This window comes from Idiotropiscis lumnitzeri, chromosome 11 (assembly GCF_059441095.1).
Source record: "Idiotropiscis lumnitzeri isolate Australia: NSW breed Sydney's pygmy pipehorse chromosome 11, RoL_Ilum_1.0, whole genome shotgun sequence".
In the NCBI taxonomy this organism is placed as follows: Eukaryota; Metazoa; Chordata; class Actinopteri; order Syngnathiformes; family Syngnathidae; genus Idiotropiscis; species Idiotropiscis lumnitzeri.
The window spans coordinates 15,901,242-15,915,817 of NC_142401.1; the positions used below are offsets into that span (position 1 = coordinate 15,901,242).

The window sequence follows — 14,576 nt, forward strand, 5'->3', positions numbered from 1 at the left end:
TGCAATTTCTAAATCACAAAGACTGCAATTTTGCCTTGGCTTCGTTTTTGGTTGGTTGGCTTTACAGAATATTTATGTATTTTATAAGTTAGTTTAGCGTTTAAGAAGTGCAGTTCACATTAACATATTGTTCCATGAAACATGAACATTTGGAGAGGTCTAGAATTGTTCTCATTATTGTTGGAATCTTATTTATGACTTACTGACTTATGGTTATGCCACACTTGTTTGGTATAATTTAGTCAAGTTGTAGTTAATAAGTGCTTAAAAGACAGCAAATTAAAGTGTTTAGTAAGTTAACTCAAACTGGAATAGATCAATAGTCTCTTCCTTAATGATTCACGGTACATTTACCTTGATAAAATAAGAGAAAAACATTTATGTATAAATCTTGACCTTGAAAAAAAATGATCAAAAATTATAACGCAATTGCAATATTAAGGAAAAGCGCCATTATTGTAAATGATTTTTCAAAATCATTCAGCCCCAATACGTACTTTTTGCCATTTCTGTTTTGAGGTGTGCCATAAAATTTTTCTTCTGTAAAATACACGCCTTGGTTGAATTAAGGTTGGGAAACGCCGAGGTAGACGGCCACATACGTGGAAGGGTTGCACACAAACGGAAGCAAGGAAACGTTTCAGACTTCGCCAAAATTGGTGTGGCCCGTCTCCTTGGCGTGCTCGCGTGCCTCCTTCTGTCCCACCAGGCCAGTCTGGCACACCATGCAGCGCAGTGCAAAGCGGTTGACGTCCGTGAACTGCCGCTTGCGGCGAGCCTCGTCGGCCAGCTCCAAGGCCTGCGCCAGTATGACGTCGTCGCCGGTAGAGAAGATGGTCTGGGGGGGCGAGCCGGGCACCTCCCTCTGCAGTGGGTCGTAATGGATGCCGTCGTAGATGAGCAGCACACGCTTGCGGTAGCCGGCGTCCTCCCCAAAGCGATCCACGCGCACTGTCTGCGTATCCACCACGCAAATCTCACACTGGTAAAACTTGGACAGGATGGACACCTCAATGGCGCCCCCCCATGTGTCATCGCGGCGGATCCACGTGCAGTAGTCCTCATTGCTCTTCCCTAGAACAGCCTCCGAGTATGCCGCAGAGTCACTGGACACGATCTGGGCGATGAGGCCACGCATCTCGGGGGCGCACGCCGGGTCGTACACGCCACCCTCCACCACGTAGTTGACGCTGGTGAACAGGCACGAGTTGTCGGCCGGCACCACGTGGCGCGCCAGCACTGGCAAGGCGTTCAGGCGAGGCGTTTTGGTGACAACCGGATGGGCGCCCAGCTTGGCCTTGTTTTTTTCCTCCTCCACAATGAGCGTGTCGCCTGTGGGTTGGGGAGAAAAAAAACACTAAATGTTACTACAGTGGAAGCTTTACTGTACCTTTTTTAAATATCCCTTTCTTCTAGTACAGCGGTTCTCAAAGTCATTACACCGAGTACGTAAAAAAAACAAACAAAAGAAAAACACCTCAGTGACCATATTAAAATGTATTGAACATGTAACCCTGTAGAGAAAACGCCATTTTATTTTGAAAAAACATTATTTTGTTAAGAGGAAGTGTACATCTTTCGTCTACTTGATTTCCTGTGAGAGTGTCATTTATGTGATTATGACTTTCTGATTGGTCAAAGTCAAGTTGTCCCGCCTTCTCGAGACGCTATCTCGAGATTAGCTGTTTATATCGTTCTTTTACGCTTGGATGCCCAACTGAAAGGTTGCGTGACGATATCTATTGCTAATGTGCCGTTCGGTGAGTGAAATACTTATTGAAGTTGATATAAATGTGACCAATAATAAAATGTTAATTGGGAAATGTTTTATCTTAAGTGTGGATACCAGTGAGAACTGAGGGTCTGTGACGAACCGACCGTGTTCATACTTGAACGTTGTCTTGGTGAGTCGCCATGCACTTGCTATGGACTACGTCGTAAAAACGTTTATGTGAGGCTAACGCTAAACTAACGTTAAGCTAATGCTAATCGCGAGTGGGAATGTACTGCTTGGTTACAGTGAGAGAGTTTATTGTACTTGTTTTAAGGTCTTTCTAAAGCAAGGTTTATGTTGACAAACAAATGTATGACTGCTCATTTTGATGTAATATGAGTTAAAAGTGAAATGTTGAATTGACTCAGTTATGTTTGTTATACAATTATTTATTGAAGTGATTGATATGTAAACCATAAAACATGGTTATTGAGAAATTGGACATATATTGAGAAATGTGTTTATTGTTATCTCATGAGTTCATTTCATGTGTTACAATGACAATTTGGAAAACATGCATGTAAATTAATAACTGTTACAAATGTGATATTTAGATACAGTATTTATGATAATTGAAAACTATAGAGCTATAGCGACTGATAAGACTGGAAATTGATGAGAGACTTATTAGCTGCATACAATAATTTCATTATTGTTATGCAGGCTAGGTTTTTTTTCTTGGCATTAACCCAAGATCTGAGACTGAATGGATTCTCCTTCGATGGAGATGGCGAGCCTGAGCCCAGAACCACATCTGCGATAAAGGAACCACAGTCTTCTCTACCTTCTTTGTGAAGAAAGAACATTGACTGACTTAAAACAAAATATTACTGAGCTCAGTAGGACTTTGGGATTATTATTTCTAATTTTTGGGATTTGTGATATATTCTATGTATATGATGCCAGCTGTTAATTTGTAAATAATTGTTTTGTTTTCCATGTTAATACAGTTATTGTTGTTGCTCATTTCTGCCTCCAGTTATTTCATTAACACACCTGTCAATCACTATTGTAGCCTTCGAGAATCTAGAATCTGGTCCAACTTCAAAATAACACTATCCTTAAGTAATCGGGGTTACAGTAAGTTATGGCGAGCCAGCCAGGAGTATTTTCTTGTAATACACAAGCTCGAGTATATTTCCAAATGGATATTATTGAACAGCAATCTGTTAAAATTCCAAACTCTGTGATCGTCATTGGAATAGCTGGAGATGAGCAATGTGATGAGGTGGTGGAATTCCTTAAACAATATGGGTCAATTGCAAGAGCCATAAAAGTAGATTATATTAACTCCAAGTATTGCGGTAGTGTAATTGTGGAATACAACTCAGGAGCCGCTATCGACTCTATTGATCCTTTGCCATTGATGCATGTATCGGACAGCGGGGTTAGCTCGAAGATACAGTCTCTTGCAAGTGTTTATACACAAAGTGTTGGGAAAAACACGACGAAAGCATATCTTAGTGATATTCAAAACCTTGCCAAGATGAGTGGTAGAGACTATGCAGAAGTCCTGAAAGACATGATGTCACAGATAAACGATTCAATTAGAGATCTTCCAGAACCATTCGAACAAAATGATTTACCTGACAATCCGACTGTAACTCTGTCAGTAGAACCACAGCCCTCTGTAGTTGAGAGTAACATTGGAGGTGCACGCCAGACCGTTACTAACCGATCACCTTGCAAGCCAACAATTTCAGAACAAGATTTAAATCCCCCAGAAGTTCAACGTGTTGTCGTTGAACACATAGTAAAAAGGGATGACTTTTCAGGGCCACAATTCTCACAGAAGCTTAGAGCTTTTTCATGGAAGGATCCTCGTCCTAATTATGAGCCAGATTATGATACTTGGCGCTCTAGTGTAGAACTAGTCATGACTGATCCCTCAGTGTCGCAACAGCAACAGACCCGGAAAATCATTGAGAGTCTTCTACCCCCTGCTGCTGATGTCATAAAGCACCTGAACCTCAACAGCTCACCTGCTGAATACCTCCAGTTGTTGGATTCAGCATTCGGAACAGTACAAAATGGAGGAGAACTATTCGCTAAGTTTCTTGACACATCTCAAGATACTGGAGAGAAACCATCCTCATATTTGCAACGCCTACAAGGAGCTTTGACTCTCACTGTAAAACGGGGTGGTGCCGCTAGCGATGATTTTGAAAGACTGCTACTCACACAGTTTTGTCGAGGTTGTTGGGATAATTCCCTTTTAATAGACCTCCAGTTAAAACGAAAGAGAACAAATCCCCCAACGTTTGCTGACCTATTGTTCTTGTTGCGCACCGAAGAAGATCAACATGCTACCAAAACTATGCGAATGAGACAGCATCTGGGAAGTGCAAAGCAAAAGGTGACTTCTCATGTGCAAATAGCCGAACCCGTCATTGAAAATGATAGCAACATTGCTACTCTGAATTCAATTACAAAAGAACTTTCAAGCCAAGTTGCAGAAATCCAGAGTCAGCTGGTGAAGCTAACTGCCAAAACACAGAAAAGAAAATCTCGAAATGCAAAGAATGTACCCGAACCGAAACAAAGAGAGAAACTAAAGCTGAAAGTGAATACAAAAGAACCCATTGGACAAACCAACAATACTCAAACGAAGGCACCTAAACCGTGGTATTGTTTCCAATGTGGTGAAGATGGCCACATAAAGCCAACCTGTGAAAATGAACCAAATGCCGCTTTAGTGGCAGAGAAGCGGAAATTTTTTTAAGAAAAACAAAGGAAGTGGGAAGCTGAAAATCCTTCAGCTGCTACTGCACATTTAAACTAAGTACAGTCTCTGTTGAGGGGCAAATGGAGACTGTTGCTAGACAATCACGTCCCACGAAAGAAAAGCACAACGCTAACCTTAAACAGTCTTTGGCTAAGCAGCAAAAATGCAGCTTGCCAAAAGGCCTAGTTGGTACAAAATGTACCGCTACCGTTAGCATTTCAGGTGTTAATGTTAACTGTCTTCTTGATTCTGGATCACAAGTGACCACAGTCACAGAGTCGTTTTCCAAACAGAACCTTCCAGAACAACCCCTTAATCCACTCTATGACCTTTTAGAGGTAGAGGGCACCGCAGGACAGCCTGTACCTTATTTAGGTTACATAGAGATGACTGTTACCTTTCCAAAAGACATTTTAGGGACAGTGATTGATATACCAACGTTAGCTCTAGTTGTTCCGGATATACACCCAAATAGTCAGACACCATTGTTAGTTGGAATGAATGTTCTTGAAGTTCTTTATGAGATTTTTTTAGACGTCAAGACTATTGAGCACCTACCTGTTCCTTATGGGTTCAGCGCACTTCTGAAGACTCTTGAAATCAGACACTTACAACACAAAGATGGCAACATTGGGTTTGTCACCCTGGCAGGAAAAACAACTGCTGTTGTCCCAGCTGGTCGCTGTGTCGTCCTGGAGGGATCTGCTAATGTTCACTGCACATCAGTTGATTCATGCGCTATAATTGAACATCCAACTCAATCTTCCCAACCAGGTGGCCTTTGTGTGAAAAGTTGTCTGATAACTCTTCCTTCCCGAGCTCCATACAAACTTCCTGTTGTGATCACCAACGAGACAGACCAAGATGTGACCATTCCATCTACCTGCGTGATCGGAGAGCTTGGAGCGTTCCGTTGTGTGGTCTCGCAGCATAATGTCACAAATTCGACAGAGCCACCCATGAACAAAGAGGCGTCTCTGACTTTCAACTTTGGAGATTCCCCAATACCCCAGAATTGGAAAGAGAGAATAACCAAACAACTCTCTGATATTCCAGAGGTATTTGCTCACCATGACCTTGATTTTGGGTGTACTAGTAAAGTGAAACACTCCATCAAACATCTTGATCCAACTCCCTTTAAGCATCGTGCATGCCCCATTCACCCCCAAGATCTGGAAGCAGTCCGTAAACACCTTCAAGAACTGCTTTCTGCCGGTGTGATAGAGTCACAGTCACCCTACTCATCTCCGATTGTTGTGGTGAGGAAGCGGAACAATGACGTCCGTCTATGTATAGACTTTCGCAAACTTAACTTGCAAACAGTTAAGGACTCATATGCTCTTCCAAACCTGGAGGAGACCTTCTCAGCGCTTTCGGGATCCAAGTGGTTTACAGTCCTTGATCTCAAATCTGGTTATTACCAGATTGAGGTTGAAGAAGCAGACAAAGAGAAAACCGCATTTGTAACTCCACTTGGGTTCTGGGAATTTAACCGGATGCCCCAAGGTGTAACCAACGCACCAAGCACCTTTCAACGATTAATGGAACGTTGTGTTAGTGACATGAACTTGAAGGAAGTACTTGTATTTTTGGATGATTTAATCATCTTTTCAAGTACTCTTGAGGAACATGAACAACGTCTCATGCGAGTACTTCAACGTCTGAAAGAGTACGGACTGAAATTATCATCCGAAAAATGCAAATTTTGCCAAACAACAGTGCGTTACCTTGGTCATGTAATATCAGAGAATGGTGTTGAGACAGATTCCGAGAAGATTCAGGCCTTAAAAACCTGGCCAAGACCCACAAACCACAAAGAGTTGAGTTCCTTTTTAGGATTTTCTGGCTACTATAGACGTTTCATAAAGGGATACTCATCTATAGTGCGCCCACTTAATGACCTGACACGAGGATACCCACCATTCTGCAAAAAGTCCAAAGAAAAATAATCGAATCATATCTATTATGATCCCAAACTGCCATTTGCAAGCCGATGGACACCTGACTGTCAAAGAGCTTTTGATTCCATCATTGCAAAGCTAACAACAACCCCGATCTTAGGTTTTGCAGACCCAAAGCTACCTTATTTGGTTCATACCGACGCTAGTACGACAGGCTTAGGTGCAGCCCTCTATCAAGAGCAGGAAGGTCGGCTTCGGGCCATAGCATTTGCCAGTCGAGGGTTATTCAGAAGTGAAGCACGCTATCCAGCTCATAAGTTAGAGTTTTTAGCGCTCAAGTGGTCAGTGACAGAAAAGTTTCACGATTATTTGTATGGTGGTAACTTTACTGTGGTGACGGATAATAATCCACTCACATATATATTAACCTCTGCTAAATTAGATGCAACGGGATACAGATGGTTTGCTGCTTTGTCAAACTACAACTTTAAACTGCAATATAGAGCAGGCGAACAGAATTGTGATGCTGATGGGCTTTCCCGACGTCCTCATGGAGGTCTTGTTAATGATGCACAGTCGAGGAAAGAGCAAGAAAGAGTGAGCCAGTTTGTCGAACGTCATTTAGCCGACAGCGACCTTTCAGAGCTTGTTGATACAGAAGTTATGCAAGCAATTTGTCAGAACCAACTTATTAAAGCCAAAAACCCCAATAACTACGGTGATGTCACACTTGTGGAGACATTTACCATCTCAGCAAGTGCAATCCCTGACGCCTACAGTTCCGAAGAATTACATGGTCTGCCAACACTTCCTGCTTTGTCCACCTCTGAAATTAAAGACCGACAAAGAGCTGACTCAACGATCAGCCAAGTGATTGCGCAGATCGAATGTGGTCAAACACCCCCTCCAACCTCCCGGAGGGAATTACCGGATCTTCCTCTCTTACTCAGAGAACTAAATAAGTTTGAATTGCACGACAACGTGTTATACAGAAAACGACAAGATGGAGACCAAGTGACTTATCAACTTGTTCTTCCTGAAGAACTCAGATCTGCACTTCAGAGTTTACACAATGATATGGGCCACTTAGGTATTGACAGAACCCTTGATCTGATCAGAAGCCGATTCTATTGGCCTCGGATGGCAACAGATGTTGAGCACAAAATAAAAACATGTGATCGCTGTATCCGTAGAAAGAGTCCTCCTGAAAGAGCAGCTCCTTTGGTCAACATCACCACCATGCGACTGTTAGAGTTGGTTTGCATGGATTTCCTCAGTCTAGAGCCGGACAGCAGTAACACAAGAACATTCTTGTGATGACGGATCATTTTACTAAATTTGCCCTTGCCGTGCCAACACCAAATCAAAAGTCCAAAACCGTCGCCAAATGCTTGTGGGACCAGTTTATCGTTCACTACGGCATACCCTGAACGTCTTCACAGTGATCAGGGTCCTGATTTTGAGGCAAAACTTATCAAAGAATTGTGTGAAATTTCTGGCATAAAGAAGATACGGACTACTCCGTACCACCCACGGGGTAATCCCGTTGAAAGATTTAATCGAACGTTACTCAGTATGCTGGGAACTCTTGAAGACAAACAAAAATCTCATTGGAAAGAGTATGTTATGCCCTTGGTGCACGCATACATACGCATGCACGCGCAACGATGTGACAGGATATAGTCCATATGAATTGATGTTTGGTAGGAAACCCAGATTGCCAGTCGATCTTACATTTGGACTACCCTTGAACAAAGATCAGAAGGTATCCCATTCACAATACATTCAAAGTCTCAAAACTCGACTGGAAGAAAGTTACAAGATAGCTTCAAGAAATGCACAAAAAGTAGCAGATAAAAACAAGGCCAGATTTGACCGTAAAATCTCTGTCTCTGAACTTGAAATCGGGGACAGGGTTTTGGTGAGAAACATGCGACTGCGTGGCAAGCATAAGCTTGCAGATAAATGGGAAACTGACATTCATGTTGTTGTGAAACGAGCAGGGAACTTACCGGTTTCCACAGTTAAGCCAGAGTCGAAGCAAGGTCCTTTACGAACCCTACACAAAGACCTTTTGCTTCCGTGCAGTTTCCTTCCTGTTGCCACAGCAGACCGACCCGAACTGACACCCGTTAGTCATCCAAAAACCCGCCTAACGACTGCAACAGAAATTCCTGATGCTGATGAATCTGCTCAACCTGACAATGATGTTATGATTCCATGGATTGATGATTCCCAATGCTTAGAAATTGCCAGATTTACCACTGTGCGTGACTATACGACAACCCCAGATGCAACAAAATCCTTGGATACAACATCAACATTGGACAGAAACTTTCCTGGAAACATTGGAACTGAGAACCTGGATAACGGAAATGGAGATGTGGATGAACCTTTGGAAAATGTTCCAGATGCTATCAACAGTGAAGTTGAAAGTGGAAATTCCCCTCTGACTCCTGACATACCTGAGGAATCCAAATCACCTGCAAGTACTCCTGAGGATTCAGTTGAGGAACAAACTATTGACTTATCCAAGAAACTGGACTATGATGATCCTGTGACCACTCAACCATTGAGGCGATCAGAGAGAGATAGAAGGCCGCCAATGAGATTAGACTATCCTAATTTAGGGAATCCCCTAGTGACAGTTGTAAAGTCTTTATTTCATGGTTTAACTTCTGCTTTCACCCACTCCCTAAATAATCCAAATGAACAATATTTGCAAAACATGCATCGGGACATGCATGGTATTTTACAGGGGAGGGTGTAACCCAGTAGAGAAAACACCATTTTATTTTGAAAAAGCATTTATTTTGTTAGGAGGAAGTGTACATCTCTCGTCTACTTGATTTCCTGTGGGAGTGTCATTTATGTGATTATGACTTTCTGATTGGTCAAAGTCAAGTTGTCCCGCCTTCTCGAGACGCTATCTCGAGTAGCTGTGTATATCGTTCTTTTATGCTTGGATGCCCAACTGAAAGGTTGCGTGACGATAGCTAATGTTAATGTGCCGTTCGGTGAGTGAAATACTTATTGAAGTTGATATAAATGTGACCAATAATAAAATGTTAATTGGGAAATGTTTTATCTTAAGTGTGGATACCAGCGAGAACTGAGGGTCTGTGACGAACCGACCGTGTTCATACTTGAACGTTGTCTTGGTGAGTCGCCATGCACTTGCTATGGACTACGTCTTAAAAACGTTTATGTGAGGCGAATGTACTGCTTGGTTACAGTGAGAGAGTTGATTATACTTGTTTTAAGGTCTTTCTAAAGCAAGGTTTATGTTGACAAACAAATGCATAACTGCTCATTTTGATGTAATATGAGTTAAAAGTGAAATGTTGAATTGACTCAGTTATGTTTGTTATACAATTATTTCTTTATTCAAGTGATTGATATGTAAACCATAAAACATGGTTATTGAGAAATTGGACATATATTGAGAAATGTGTTTATTGTTATCTCATGAGTTCATTTCATGTGTTACAATGAAAATTTGGAAAACATGCATGTAAATTAATAACTGTTACAAATGTGATATTTAGATACAGTATTTATGATAATTGCAAACTATAGCGCTATAGCGACTGATAAGACTGGAAATTGATGAGAGACTTATTAGCTGCATACAATAATTTCATTATTGTTATGCAGGCTAGGTTTGTTTTCTTGGCATTAACCCAAGATCTGAGACTGAATGGATTCTCCTTCGATGGAGATGGCGAGCCTGAGCCCAGAACCACATCTGCGATAAAGGAACCACAGTCTTCTCTACCTTCTTTGTGAACATCACGTGGTAACAAACCTAATTACCACCACAACAAGACTTTTTTTCCCCAAGACTACCGGAAAGAACATTGACTGACTTAAAACAAAATATTACTGAGCTCAGTAGGACTTTGGGATTATTATTTCTAATTTTTGGGATTTGTGATATATTCTATGTATATGATGACAGCTGTTAATTTGTAAATAATTGTTTTGTTTTCCATGTTAATACAGTTATTGTTGTTGCTCATTTCTGCCTCCAGTTATTTCATTAACACACCTGTCAATTATCACTATTGTAGCCTTCGAGAATCTAGAATCTGGTCCAACTTCAAAATAACACTATCCTTAAGTAATCAGGGGTTACAAACATAATTGTTAAAGGTTGCATCAAAATAAATGTTCGCAAAAGTTTTTTTCTAAACTAGCCTTCGACAGTTATGTCGGATAACGACGGTCTTTCGTGAATGAAAGTGATTACAGTGAACCCTCGGTTATCGGGGTTAATGGGGACAGAGACCACCCGCGAAAACTGAAAATCCGCGAAGTAGCGGCGCACCTTCAAAAATGCTTAAAAAAATATACAATATATATAATAAATATATGGTAGAGAGAGAGAGAGAGTGAAATTCATGTTATAACAAAAAAAACAAATTATTATTAAAACGTATTATTTTTTTATTCCCCAGCCATTCTTTTTGTATTTATTTAATTACTCCGACTTTTACCTACTGGTACGCCGTCCGGTGTGCCCTGTGAAATGAAAGGTGGCATTCTTTATTTATTCATTCATAACTGACAGCCTCGCGCTCCGCTCGTGCCCAGGCGGAAGAGGTGCTCCTCTTCGGCTTAATTGTCACGCACGGCGGACCTGCTCCCCCGAAGCGTGTCTCCGTTCGGTTAAACTCGGTTTCATTTCGCCCCGCTCGTGCCCCGGGTGGAAGGTGCTCCTATTCGGCTTAACTGTGACACGCCCGCCCTCCTCCCCCGGAGCTTCCATTCGGTTACACTTATGGGCCGCTTGGAACCGCCTGACGCGAGCATGCCCTCCTCCTCCGGAGCTTCCATTCGGTTAAACTTAGGGGCCGCTTGGCACCGCCCGTGCCCGGGGAAGGTGCTCCTCTACGGCTTAACTGCCACGCACGCCGGCCGGAGCTCTGGTACGGTCCGAACCGCACGAAACGTTGCCACCGATCGTGTCCAGGGGAACGTGCTCTTCTTCGTCCACTCTCCTCTTCGCCCACGCTGTTCTTTGGCGCACGCCGGCCGTCTAACCGCTCCAGCGCCCCGTCGTGCCGCTCGGCGAAACTACAATGCCCCCGAATATTTTTTAGACCCGCGAAGCACTGAACCCGCGAAAGGTGAACCGCAAAGTAGCGAGGGTTCACTGTACTTTGTCTTTGCCCTCTATTGTCCAGCCAGCCATGATGTTCATAAAGGGGATGTGAAAATGAGCAAAGTTCATTTTGTTCTTGAGAAACAACTTCAATTTTCACCATTTTCTGCTTTCATCACTTCCTGTTCTTGTCCAGTGCACTAATTCGCAAGCTGAAAGCCAATCAGAGTGATCATTTGTCCTGACAGCCCGACCCGATTGTACATGTTGAATCGGCCGACCACGCCCCCCCAAATGTCCCAACAACGGCTCCGACTTTACGACGCTGTGCGCTACACCAAACAGACGGCGTGTATCAACTTTCCAACATTGGATTGGTGTGTCGAAGCCTTTAAGGTTTACACTGGCTCCCATTCAGATGTAGAACAGATTTCAAAGTTCTGATACAGGCCTATAAATCGCTGAATGTTTCAGCTCCTAATAGATATAGGAGGAATGCTAATGGGGCATAATCCCATTAAGACTCTGAGGTCTTCAGACTTGGGTCAATAAGCGGACTCCAAAATTCAGAGCAAACATGGTGAAGCAACATTTAGTCGTTGTGCAGCTGATTTTAAATAACTCTTTTTGTAAATGCTTTTAAATAATCTGCTTTTAATTATGTGAAGCACATTTAGTTACCTCATGTAAGAAATTCACTATATAAAGTTGGCTTTCCTTGCCTATTGACTTGGAAGTTGATGTGCATCACACGTCTGTCTGAGAGCCAATGTTTGATTCTTAAAACGAATCGACAAGTTGGTGGTCAATTGGTGTGACACTTGCTTCATACCCGACTTGATGGGGTAGTCCTTGAGGTGAGCGTCGCCGTTGCGCAGGTCCAGGCTCGAAGGCGGGTAGCCCACCATGATTTTCTGCACGTCGCAGGGGATGCCGGTCAGCTCCTCCACTTTGCGTTTTAACTCTTGCACGCATGATTGGTGAGTCAATCCTTGCATCACATGACTCCCGTTTTTGGTCTTACAGCGAAGACGCAACATCCTGCCTGACAGAGGGAAAAGTATACAGACAAACCTTAAAAAAGGAATCGATTAACAAAGGCCGGAGGTTGATTTTAGTCCAGCCCACAAATCGGCCCTCGCGCGTGTGATGGACCCACTCGCAAAAAGGACAAACGACAAAGTGCCACTACCAACAGTTTGTGTATGAAGAGATATGAGACAGCAAGTGTGTGCCTGTATTTCCTCATACTGACATCACTTAACGCACGCCTCCCACCTGCTACAGGAGAATACACTTACAAGAATGGTGCAACGCCACAATCCTTACAAATGCTCAGTTGGGTAACTGTCAATTTTTATGAATAAGGCCGGAGGGTCAAGGAACCGTACCTACCGAGGTGAGGGACTGACGGGCGAAAAAGGGTCAAGTGCCCAGCTCTGAATATTTGTAGAAATGCAATTTATCAGTTTGCAGATTAAAAAAAGAAAACCTTGCTGAAATTAGATCATATTCTGTAGAAATTATCTAACGGGTCCCCTTGGCAGTTTACAGCCTTTAACATAAAATAATCTGCATAAAAACCAACTTTTTTGCCTATAATCTACAACTGTTTTCACCTTGAAAGTCTGTTTATTTTCCTGAAAAACACATTGGGTTTTTATTGTTTCAAAAGCATAAGAAATTTCGTGATTTCCTCTCTCTAAAACAACTTTTCTCTCGAAATTTGCCAACACAAAAATAACAAAAATTCCCTCCACCCAGGAAAATATTTAAATAGAGATTACACAGAAGACAAAGTTTAAACATTCCAGACAACGATTGCATTATCTACCTTAGAACGTCGTGACACTATTGTTCACTGATCTGCTGACAACAGAGCGCGCGCACACACAAAAAAACACCTGACAGCAACATTGCTTTGTTTTGTTTTGCTGCTCTTTTGTACGGACTGTACTGTAGCTTTATCATGTTAGCAAGACAACTTTCATTTTGGGAAGGTGTCACATACCTCGTGTCAAATAAACGCACCTACTAAAATGTATTCGAATTACCATTATTATGATTATTATCATTATCAACAAAAGGGTTGTGGTAAGAGGGGAATGTGTGTCGAGCTATCTTGGGCTAGCATGCTAACCTGTCCATCAACTTAGCGTTCAGTGGACATTTTCTCTCCGTGCGGCCATCTTCATCCTGCTCTCGTCCTCGACATGAGCGAGCACATTTAACGACATCCGCGACAGTTTAATTGGTCGCTGTCTATTTTTCTTTTTGTTACCTGAATTCGCCCGTTTCCAGCTCCTCGAACAATGCACACACAACCACGGGGCGGGGCGAGACGTCAAACACGTACGTGTGACGTCATGACGTGGTCGCTACCGTAAGTTCTCTAATAGCTCACAAACGGGTATTCTTACCGTGATATTCGGCAAGCACGTATGCCCATTTTGAATAAAAAAAACTCGCACGTTTCGTCATGCAGTCAAAGTTGTGCAGTAGTTAAGTAAATGTACAAAAAAAAAATCGAATTATTATTATAAATAATAATAAAAACAATAAGGTGAAACTAAACCCTATATTTTGGAACTTTTACCATCTCCCACCCAAAAAACACATTTAACACTTAAGAATTAAAGGGCTGTTTTTTTCTCAAACATTTTTCTACAAACATTATTTTTTTCCCTCTAAAGTTAAATGTCATTGTAAACCACTGTAGGATTATGTAGTTTGAACATTAAAAACACTAAAAATAAGAACCTAAAAAATTTTGTTAAATAATGATTTAATTAAAATGTATGTGAAAAGGTTGTACATAACAGTGTTAAATAATGTTTTAATTTAAATTTTTACGTAAAAGTTAACTCAATCCATCTTTATTTATAGAGCACTTAAAAAAATACTATCGCTGCATACAAGTGTGCTGTAGATGGAGTAAGAATTAGACACACAAAACCAAAGACAGTTAAAACGACATTATAATAACATAAAAACAGTACACACTATGAAGCACTAAAACAATGGCGAGTCTAATGCAGAGAATATATTAAAATAGTTTTAAACGCGTTT

General features: G+C 41.8%; 1 protein-coding gene and 2 long non-coding RNA genes across 5 annotated transcripts in view; 2 read left to right on the top strand and 1 right to left on the bottom strand.

Moving 5' to 3' along the window:
- yod1 (YOD1 deubiquitinase) overlaps positions 1–13,928 on the bottom strand; it is a 15,400-nt gene extending 1,472 nt beyond the window's left edge. Inside the window, exons 1-3 of one of the 3 annotated variants that reach the window (XM_088310030.1) lie at positions 13,789–13,928; positions 12,340–12,552; positions 1–1,332 (exon numbers count right to left, since the gene is read on the bottom strand). The exon at positions 1–1,332 is cut by the window's left edge and continues 1,472 nt beyond it. In XM_088310030.1, coding sequence (XP_088166156.1) covers positions 641–1,332; positions 12,340–12,547 — 900 coding nt within the window. In that variant the 5' untranslated portion in view covers positions 12,548–12,552; positions 13,789–13,928 and the 3' untranslated portion in view covers positions 1–640. The other 2 variants (XM_088310032.1, XM_088310031.1) reach the window with 2 other exon arrangements.
- Positions 509–2,740, top strand: LOC148327681 (uncharacterized). The gene is made up of 2 exons (XR_015845869.1): positions 509–1,904; positions 2,438–2,740. It is a non-coding gene; the product is annotated as an uncharacterized LOC148327681 (long non-coding RNA).
- Positions 9,381–10,421, top strand: LOC148327682 (uncharacterized). The gene is made up of 2 exons (XR_015845857.1): positions 9,381–9,561; positions 10,058–10,421. It is a non-coding gene; the product is annotated as an uncharacterized LOC148327682 (long non-coding RNA).
- Positions 13,929–14,576: the final 648 nt, after the last annotated feature.